Below are 10,675 nucleotides of genomic sequence, written 5' to 3'. Positions count from 1 at the left end.
GAATGCCGGCGCCGCTTTCGGTTTCTGGATCGTTAAAGGAAGGGAGAAGCTCGTCGAGGAGACGTGTTCCAGCGAGGCAACCGAGTATGGACGCCGACGAGTTCATGAACCTGTTGCACGGTTCGGATCCGGTTAAGGTGGAGCTCAATCGTCTTGAGAATGAAGTTCGAGGTGCGTAAATGCTGCTCGATCCGAAGAGTTCTAGAGCTAATTTTTATTTTATTTTATTTTATTTTTTAAAATTATTGATTTCGTGTTTATTATTTGTGTGTGCAGATAAGGAGAGGGAATTATCAGATGCACAAGTTGAGATCAAAGCGCTCAGGCACTCTGAACGATTAAGAGAAAAAGCCGTTGAAGAGGTCACCTTTAATTTCCCAATTGCTGTTACTGTTATTATATATTTTGGATTAAAGATTATTACTATAATTTATCCATTTAATTTTTGGATTATGTAATTGGTATTATATTAATTACTTATTACTAATTTACATGTTGGGAGTAAATATGGTAGATTGAACGTAATCATGTTTGAACGTTTTTCTTTGATAGCGTAACCTTGTTTGAACCTTGAAGTCGCTCATAGAAAATGTATGAATCATAGACACTGACACTGGACACAAACACGATATTGATATTGATACATAGTCATAGACATAGTTAATAATTTAAGAAAATTGAAGTGAATGAATGTAACTACATGTGTTTTTGTTAGATCCTAGACACCTTCAATATGTTGCTACATATTGAATCTTCCTATTTATGTGTCTAAGTACTACCTTTCACATGTATGGCACCCTCACTAAGTCATTGTGATAAGCTCTTTCTTGTGTTGCGTTGACCATATGCGGAAAATCCATTGCCTGGTAGAATTTTAATTAGAGCCATTATCCAATAATAGAAATGACAAAGCTTTGGATGTTTTTATTCATCCAATGTTGTTCATTGACGTTTCTGCTTCATAGCTTGAATCAGTGTGGTTGTATAAACTGACTGGGCTTTTATTTTGTACAGAGAATGCTTCAGAGTTATATCTTGAGTTTTGGTTTCTGTTTCTATTAAATAAAATTAGAAAGTCTTCAATGAAAAGTAGTGCATTTAACTTATTAAGAAGTTAGAATAATTTCATTTTTATTTGATACTTTCTATATTTTAATGGTCTGAATGCTCTGGAAAACCCTTTATTTTATTACTGCCTCCATTTCATTTTATCTTTAGTTTTGTATTTCCTTGTTTTTTTATTCATCATTTTAAGGAACCAATAATTAGTTTTTTCTAACTTTACCCTATACATGAATTGGTGAGAGGGAATATTAATAGGAAGTGCTTATAATATTTTAAGTATTTCAATAGAGGATAATTCAGTCAAATGTAGTTATTTTTACTTAAATTCAAAATTCAAATGTATTTAACGGCTTTTTAAATTCCTGTGCAACTATCTAAAATGAAAGATATAAACAAATTTTGGTATACTCATTAAAGGGAACTCTCCTCACTCTTTTCTCTTTCTTGTATGCATGGCATTCACACATTCATTCTTAATTCTTGGTTTGTGTTGACTTCATGATAATATCAGATTTTGCTTTTGATATATTTTTGGTCTATGATTAATGAAGTTAGGATATTAAACTAGACATCTATCCGTGCGATGCACGCGTAAAATATGACTAAAAATTTTCGAATAAAATCTTTGTATTCAAAATCATTATATAATTTGTTATTTGTCATATTATTATACTTTTATGCTTCTATTATATTTTGACCTAGTAGTGAAAAGGTCACTACTAGCATTAGAACACAAGGTGGTGATACAAAATATTCCCTTTTAACTATAAGTATGCAACAAGGGTCAACTTTGAGCCCTTATTGTTTTATCTTGGTTCTAGATGTGCTAATTAAATATATCTAAACGGCAATTCCACAATACATGCTTTTGGATGATATAGTCTTTAGAGTTGAGGGAAGAAATAAAGAGGAAGTTCGACTCTTCAAGACATGTAGTCAAGTTCTGGAAGCACATGCCATTTGCTTAAGGGTGTGTTTGGTTCGGAGTAGATGGAGAGGAGATGTGTTAATATTTTAAATTATATGCGTTTGGTTCAACTTTTAGGAGGGTAGGGGAGCAAAATTCCTCCTAAACCTCATTTTGCTCTCCCTCCATTTTGGGGAGATTTGGAAGTGAGTGGAGGGTAGGTGGCTAAATACACTTCAAAATCATTGAAAATCCCTCCCTTCCATTGAACCAAACAAACCCTAAGTAGAAATAAAACAAGGTATATGGAATGCAAGTTTAGAGACACAAATCCTAGCTTAGAGGTGAATATTGGAAACAAATTTTCATAAATCCTAGCTAAGACACAAATCCCAATTATTTTTCACAGGGCCCTCAGCTTGAGTACCTTTTGTCCATTATACAAAATGATGGGGAAATGGAAGGAGATGTAAAGCATGAGATCCAAGTAGGGTTGATGAAATGAGGAAATGATTTGTGGTTGAAACTTTGAAAGTACTCCTCAAGCCTAAAATAAATTTTTACTGCACAACTAAGTGACTAACTATAAGACTTTCAATGGTATATGGAGTTGAATGTTGGGCATTAAAGAGCCAACAAGAGTGTAAATTCAGTGTTGTAGAAATGAGAATGGTATAATGGACGAGTGGTTACCAAAAATCGCAACACACTGAATATTTCCATGTTAGAAATAGTTGTCAATCAACTTCTCTTGTCAAAAAGAATTATGGTTGAAATCATTCAAGAGAAAGTTAGGACAGCTCCTACTGTTGAAAAGATGATAGAGTCTTGTCTCAAGTAGTTTTAGCTTGTGTAGTGGAGACTAGTAAAACCCCAATATGGAGGGTAGACTGAGTGGAGGATAGTCCAGTTTAGAGATAGAGGCAAACCATAAAAATCTATATACTAAACAATTAAGAGAAGTTTAGATTTAAATGGTTTATCATAGAACTTGATTCATGGCAGGTCACTATGGTGTTATGTTTGTTCCATGTAATTGATTCCATCTTGTAGGGAAGGAGTTTAATGCTTATTGTTATTGTATTTTACCTTACTAAATTGCAAGATTCTTTTGTTACGTCTTTTTTTTCTTTCTGTTCTCGAGGACAACTCATCCTTGTCCTATTTTTTTTCTCCCTTGTTTTTATGGCCTCGTGTATGTTCCCTCTAAATTCTACATTTGTGTTGACTTGTTCATAATATCAATTTTTCTTTTAATAGTTTTGTTGTCTACTATAGATGAAGTTATGGGCCTAACAATTTTGTTGTCTAATGTGGTAACTTTATAGTTTTTTGCATGATACAACTATTTTATTTTGCTCTACTGAATTGCTAGATTCCTTTGTTTTGGTTTGTTTTTCTCCCTTGTTCTATTGTCCTTCTTTTCTTACAAATTACAATAGTTCTTCTATTCGATAGTAATTATATTTTCACTGTTGGTGGTGATTTTTGACTGGGTTTTGCATTTAATCTGATTGTTATGATGATTTACTTTTCTTTTATTCAGTTTAGTTACTTGACATTGAAGCTTTTACTTGTTTATGTTTCTTATGCCAGCTTTACATTGTCTTCATATTGTTTTGTTGCATGCTTTATGTCAACTTGAAATGTAATTTACCTTCCTTTTTTTATTTTTTATTTCAGCTGACTGAAGAACTGTCAAAGGTTGACGGCAAGCTAAAATTAACGGAATCTCTTCTAGAAAGCAAAGTATTGCCTAGAGCCTTTATCCACTTTAGTAATGATTTGGTTTCCTAGGCTACATGATAGACTAACTTAATTGAATATTTTGGTAGAATCTTGAAATAAAGAAAATCAATGATGAAAAGAAAGCATCAATGGCAGCTCAGTTTGCTGCTGAAGCTACTCTTCGAAGGGTACATGCTGCTCAGAAGGATGATGACATGCCTCCAATAGAAGCAATTCTTGCTCCTTTGGAGGCTGAACTAAAGCTTGCTCGGCAAGAGGTATTCCCTTGTTCTTGGAGTTCATGTTGTAATAACTGATTGAGGGAATGAATCTGTTGTTTAACAAGTGATTTTTTGTCTTTATTTTCTTCCATATATTCCTTGCAGATTGCCAAATTACAAGATGATAACAAAGCGTTAGACCGTCTTACCAAATCCAAAGAAGCAGCACTACTTGAAGCCGAAAAGACTGTTCAGGTTGCCTTGGTTAAGGCATCCATGGTGGATGATCTCCAAAACAAAAATCAAGAGTTAATGAAACAGATTGAGATTTGCCAGGTATCACAATCTTTTATGATTTTTTTTTCCCTTTCTCAACACACTAGCACCTTAAATATGTAACTTTTAACTTCTTGTTTCATCACCATTTCTTTCAGGAGGAAAATAAAATTTTGGACAAAATGCATAGACAAAAGGTGGCAGAGGTTGAAAAGCTCACCCAAACTGTAAGGGAGCTAGAAGAGGCCGTCCTTGCAGGTGGTGCTGCTGCTAATGCAGTAAGAGATTATCAAAGGAAAGTTCAAGAAATGAATGTAATGTGTTAAAGTCTTCAGCTAGTTCAATCTCCCAGTTGCTTTATTTATTTATATCACATCTAGATCTAGTTAATGGTATATTTATTTTAACATGTGTTTTTGACATTCTTTAGGAAGAAAGAAAGACTATTGATCGGGAATTGGCCCGGGCCAAGGTATCAGCAAACAGAGTAGCTGTGGTGGTTGCAAATGAATGGAAAGATTCTAATGATAAAGTGATGCCTGTTAGACAATGGCTTGAAGATCGTCGATTATTGCAGGTAACATTATTTTGTTTTACTCTGCATTGTAACTTGTCTTTAGTTGTTGAGCTTTTGTTACTCTCCTTTCTTCCTATCTTTTCTTATTTGATATAAATTTTCTTCCATTTGTTTTCATTTTAGTACAATTTCCACTTACTACTGAACTGCATTTTTATAGGGGGAAATGCAGCAACTTCGTGACAAACTTGCTATAGTTGACCGCAGAGCAAAGTCTGAAGCACAGTTGAAGGTAATAATCTGGTTCATTTCTATTATCCTAGGAGATAGTTCTTAAATTATTTAAGGTATACTTTTTAAAAAATTTCAGGAAAAATATCAATTGCGGCTTAAAGTGCTAGAGGACAGTTTGAGGGGGAATTCTAACGGTAGTAATCGCAGCACCCCAGAGGCAAGAAGTGTGAGCAATTCTCGTCGGCAATCTCTAGGTGGAGTTGACAATTTCTCAAAACCAACCTCTAATGGATTTTTGTCTAAGAGATCACCATCCTTTCAACTAAGGTCATCCTTATCATCTAGCACAGTACTGAAGCATGCCAAAGGAACATCTAAATCTTTTGATGGTGGCACAAGGTCACTAGAAAGGAGTAAAATGCTGCCGAATGGAGCTCCTCAAAGTTACTCGTTTAACCAATCCCTTGAAGAAAGCAAAGAGAGAGAAGCAGATGTTAATTGGAAAGGAAATTCAGATGATAAGGCAAATGACTTCCCAAAGGCGGATACAGAGGATAGTGTTTCAGGTGTTTTATATGAATTCCTGCAGAAAGAGGTCATCGCCTTGAAGAAAGCTGGTCATGAGAAAGATCAAAGCCTAAAAGATAAAGACGATGCTATTGAGGTTAGCATTTTGTTTATTAATTTTTTGGATGTTAATCCTTGAGAACTGAATCTTAGCTAATTATTTCCAATGGTCATTATCTGTCAGATGTTAGCAAGGAAGGTAGATACATTAACCAAAGCCATGGAAGTTGAGGCAAAGAAGATGAGAAGGGAAGTAGCTGTCATGGAAAAGGAGGTAGCTGCTATGCGCGTTGATAAAGAACAAGAGAACAGAGCAAAGAGGTTCAGTAATATAAAGGGCCCTGTAAACAGTGCTCAGAATCAGCTAATATCTGGAAGGTAATTTGTTATTTATTATTATTGGGCCTCCTTCATATGTATTTATTGGCATATTAATCATTTTGCTTGCTTTTTTTCGTTTTACTGCTACTTTCAAGGGGTGTTTCTCAAGGGATTTCTGTCCAAATGTCAATGGATATAAACTATTTCATTTTCCAGATATTAGGCCCCAGGATGTGCTTTGGTTTAACGTTACTATTTTTTTTTATAGTATTTTTTTTATAGGCAAATGTTAGTGGTTAGTTTGTTAGGGAGAGTGAGAAATGCTAGTTGTAGGGACAATGGTTCGGTGTCACAACCGAAACTATTGGGCCAATCCTCCAGAGACAATGGTTTAACGTTACCATTACTACCTGATAGACAATAGTGTATTTTTATTTTCAATTTTATTTTTGTTACTTTTTTTCATCACGGGCCTGTTATTTTGGTTGATGTTGAATGGGAAAGCGCTTGAAAATGCACCAAGTTTGTGTATTGTCTGATGCTGTCTTCATTAACATTAAAATTGCATATCCACTTGGCCTTCCTGGTTAGCTCACACTCCCCATAATCTCATAACCGAGACATGTATGGATTAGTTTTAGCATTGCAATGCAAGTCCTTTTAGGTCAATTATCTTTCCTGATTTCTTTTTTAATCTGTCCACATTTTTGCATTTGCCAGAGTAATGACAGCATGTTTCTATATCGTCATGTAATGTTTAGTTGTTATTTTCTGCACTCATATGTGAACGTGTTTGGCTCTAAAGTTTTGCCTGGTTGGTTCTTTTGTTTAATTGACTTGTTAAATTATCCAACTCAATAAAGATATAAATTCTTAATATACTAATGCATTTTGCTTTCTTTGCCTCCCCTTTCTATTTTTATGTTTTCCTGAACATAATCTGGAATGACTGATGGAGCCTTCATTTGCACAGAAATGTGACTCGTGGAGGATTAACGCGCAGCACCCAATAACATCAAGTTTATTACAGTGGCACTTGGTAGTAACGAGTAAACTTTCATAGGCATCATTCTTCTCCCCCTACTATGGTTTTATTCTTCTGCTTTTTGTGTCCAATTCATTATAAGATTGTAACTGGCATGGCAAAGACCAGTTTCTGATGTTGGCAATGGATTGAGGATAGAAAATTGAATTCAGGAACCGGTATGCATCTGACGTAGACTGTTGTATCCTCTGTGTAGAGAGATCGGCTAAGAAGGAAGGCAATAGAAGACAATTAACTTGGTTAACCTTTCAGTTTTTGTTTTGAGTGGTTGTGTGTTTGTATAGGAGCTTTCTCACTTCTTTACTCCTTTTTGCTGTTTATATTTGCAATTCGCAGATAGTGTGATTGTGTTGGTTCAGGTTTCATAGTATATTTGTAATGAGATTCAGATCTAAAGCTTATTTGGTTGTGTTATAAGTTCATAGTTTCAAGTTGATTATTATAAATTTATTTTTTAGTGAAGCATGAACATGTTTATGCAGAACCTAGAACCTATAAATTGTCATCAAAGTTGAAGAAAATTTAGTTCCCCCCTCCCCCGCAATTCAGCACTATCTCAGAGGTAAAACTGAGGTGCATAACTTAAAGTTATTGATTGAATAGTGAAGTTGGGGAGTAAAAAAAAAAACACTTCAGTCACTGAAACTGACATGGTATCACTTTGATATTTGGTTGTAATGAAAATAAATAGTATCTCCGACATTGGTGGGCTTCTGTCACGATAGTGCATAACTTGGAAGTTTTAGGCTGGATATAAATATTTTTTGCAGTAAATAACATATTTATTAGTCTGTAAAACTGACAGTGTCACTTTGGTCCCGGATTGTAATAAAAATGAAATTCCTAAGATTGATCACGTTATAAGAACTGAAATAGAAGTTTCTATACAATAATTTATGAAAATGAATCTTAAATGTGAGATCCTTCATCCGCTGATGCGTCTCCTTTAATTCACTACTTCCTCGTCTCCTTTGATTTTATTGTTTAAAATAATTTATTTCTACAGTCACACCCTATAATACACTCTTTTAAGACACTCAAATAATATCTAGCTACATCATTTACATTTATTTATTCTAGACTTGTTATCGGTTTCATTGTCAAACCATTTAATTTATTATTATTTAGATTTTCATTTTTCAACTACTGTATTCAACCTCATATTCAGATCATCTCTTCACCTTCCAAATTACCTGCAACTTCACCATTTGTAGCCAAAGTGTCAAACAACAATGGATCCAAATTAACTCAACCGTCACATTCATCTTGTGCTTGCCAAATTTCTTATGGAAACAACTTCCTTTTGATCTCAGTGCTTTTTTTTTTTTAATCTTTGTGTCCAGTTTGGTGAAGACATGGTGGCGGCAAAACACCGTTGAATAGGCTACACAGTAAAAGAGGTAGGCTGTGACCGTGAGCACAAAAATGATTAGTTGTTTTTTTGTTTAATTTTTTTCTTCCCAACCTGTTCAACAAATTATCAAGTAAAAGAATAAAAAATGTGAATTATGTGGCTATTTATTATTGGAGTGTCTTAAAAGTGTTAGAAAGTGTGGCAGTAACATTTCTCAAAATGGTTTACATGACCACTGCCTATAAAATACCCCCTCTAGTCACTATTATGAACAAAAGAAGAATCTTAAATTTTAATTATTATTATAAGTAAAAATTTGATATTTATGTGTTTGACACTAAAAAATAATAATTTAATAAATTTAACTTGTGTTTTACTTAAACGTAGTTACACTAATTTTTTTAATACTCAGCAAAAGTAGTTTTTTCTTTCTTATAATAATGATAAGAGCGATTATGAGTTATTGACCAATAACAAAGAAGCCCATAAAAGAATCTTGTTTTTCTGTCGCACCATGAAAAATATTGCCTTGAAGAAGAATATGACAATATGAACATGGGACCCGGATTTGAAGCTAAAGCGTTTTCATGCGGTTTTGCACTATAATAGATCTTGATCGTAAATTTGATATCGAACAGTTCAAATTTTAAATTCAATTTGATGTTGTAAACCAATCTCACATTTATTTCTATCAGACGATTGACAGCTAACTGTGTCACGCAATAACAACATAAAATCCATATTAAGTGCATATCTGATGGGCATGATAATAAACAAAAAATAAAACACAATTACAAATCTTAAAATCACATCGTACTTAGAAATTTAGAATACAACTTTATGAAACAGAAACAACCATTCCCAATAAGCAGATGCTGGTGGATCACAAATGTTAAAAGTCCCTTGAAATACTAACAACAATCAACACACCATAGCATCATATTTAAAATTATACTTCCGAATGTGTCATCGATTGTTAGAATTTCATATGACTTTTAAACATTAATCCAAGGTCTAGAATTCCCCTCCCGAATAATTATTATTTTGAAGTCTGTACAATAAGCTAGCAGAAAAGTTACAATACAAGACCAATCCCATACACAGCCTATGCATGGCAATGCATTTCTACTTTCACATCAACAAAGAATTATTGAGTGAAAACTCAAAAGGATGATGATGATAATCCATTGCTCCATCTAACAGCAATTGGGCTCCTCACAATATGACTTCCATCACTCCATTCAATAGACCCAAAACTCTGAGAACCACCATATCCAACTCTAGCAAATGTAATCTCAAAAGCTTGAGTCTTGTTTTCACCACTGAAAACAAGTTTACTAGGTGAAACACTAACATCAACACCAAAAGGAGAATTCACTTTAACAGTGTAAACAGCATCAACATAACCACCAACATTAGTAACAACTCTTTTATACTTAACCAATCCATTGTTGACACCAAACACCACTGAAAAGGAAGGGTAATTCAAATTACCAGGACTAACAAGTTTTTCCCTTTTTTCACAAACATCAAAACTAGTTGGCTCTCTAGTGAAAATCTGAATTTTCTTAGCATCATACCCAATTGAACAAAGGAATGATAAATAATCATTACTATTCAAATCATAAACTAACCCTGGATTAAGTGCTCTATTAGGATCAACATGTCCAGCTCCATGAACAAATGGATTAGACTCTTTACCTGTTCCAAGATCCTTAATTTTCTCACCAGAATTATCAACATCATAAGCAGTTGTCATCAAAGCAGATTTAATAGCAGCTGGTGACCAATTTGGATAAGCTTTCCTAAGCAATGCAGCAATGCCACTAACATGAGGACAAGACATAGAAGTACCTGAAATTATGTTAAACTCAACTCTCCTAGTATCAAAATCCAAATCAGTAGGACCCACTTTCCCTGTCCACCCTGCTAAAATGTTAACACCAGGAGCTATAACATCAGGTTTAAGAATCTCAGAAGTTACATAATTAGGACCCCTACTAGAAAATGAAGCAACTTGAGGAGCAGCGGGCGAACCACCAATCACGGTGCCTTTAAACTCGATCGTAGCTGTCGGATACTGACTCGATCTTATATACTCTCTAATCTTATCAGCAGCAATTTGACCCACCATTGTAGCTGCAACAAGATGAGCATCAGCAAGAAGCTCTTCACCACTACCTTCAGTATTAGCCATAATCATTCCTAAGCCACCAGCAAGTTTAACAGCACTACCCTTTTCAACTCTAGCATTAACACCCCTATCACAAACAACAATCTTCCCTTGAACTTTGGAAGAATCTAAAGAACCAATGAAACAATACCTACTACCACAATCAGCACCATAAACTAAAGGAAGCTTATAATCAGGTAAATCGTCACCATCATACAGAGAAACACCACCAAAAACTCTACCATCACCAAGAATAACATCAGCAGG

The 10,675-nt window shown here is 34.4% G+C and overlaps 2 protein-coding genes across 2 annotated transcripts in view; one reads left to right on the top strand and one right to left on the bottom strand.

Annotated features, from left to right (window-relative positions):
• The window catches only part of LOC101496482 (microtubule-associated protein 70-2-like), an 8,944-nt gene extending 1,601 nt beyond the window's left edge, over positions 1-7,343 (top strand). The window contains exons 2-12 of the mRNA XM_073363431.1: positions 2-171; positions 277-362; positions 3,656-3,721; positions 3,808-3,978; positions 4,087-4,257; positions 4,356-4,511; positions 4,628-4,774; positions 4,935-5,006; positions 5,085-5,612; positions 5,700-5,893; positions 6,810-7,343. Coding sequence (XP_073219532.1) covers positions 2-171; positions 277-362; positions 3,656-3,721; positions 3,808-3,978; positions 4,087-4,257; positions 4,356-4,511; positions 4,628-4,774; positions 4,935-5,006; positions 5,085-5,612; positions 5,700-5,893; positions 6,810-6,849 — 1,801 coding nt within the window. The 3' untranslated portion in view covers positions 6,850-7,343. The remainder of the gene's footprint in view (position 1; positions 172-276; positions 363-3,655; positions 3,722-3,807; positions 3,979-4,086; positions 4,258-4,355; positions 4,512-4,627; positions 4,775-4,934; positions 5,007-5,084; positions 5,613-5,699; positions 5,894-6,809) is intronic.
• A 1,662-nt stretch (positions 7,344-9,005) lies between these two features.
• LOC101496818 (subtilisin-like protease SBT1.4) overlaps positions 9,006-10,675 on the bottom strand; it is a 2,890-nt gene continuing 1,220 nt past the window's right edge. The window contains exon 2 of the mRNA XM_004510450.4: positions 9,006-10,675. Within this exon, the coding sequence (XP_004510507.1) occupies positions 9,398-10,675 (1,278 nt within the window). The 3' untranslated portion in view covers positions 9,006-9,397.

This window comes from Cicer arietinum, chromosome 7, assembly GCF_000331145.2.
Source record: "Cicer arietinum cultivar CDC Frontier isolate Library 1 chromosome 7, Cicar.CDCFrontier_v2.0, whole genome shotgun sequence".
NCBI classification, from domain to species: domain Eukaryota; kingdom Viridiplantae; phylum Streptophyta; class Magnoliopsida; order Fabales; family Fabaceae; genus Cicer; species Cicer arietinum.
This window is presented reverse-complemented; position numbering and strand designations above follow the sequence as displayed.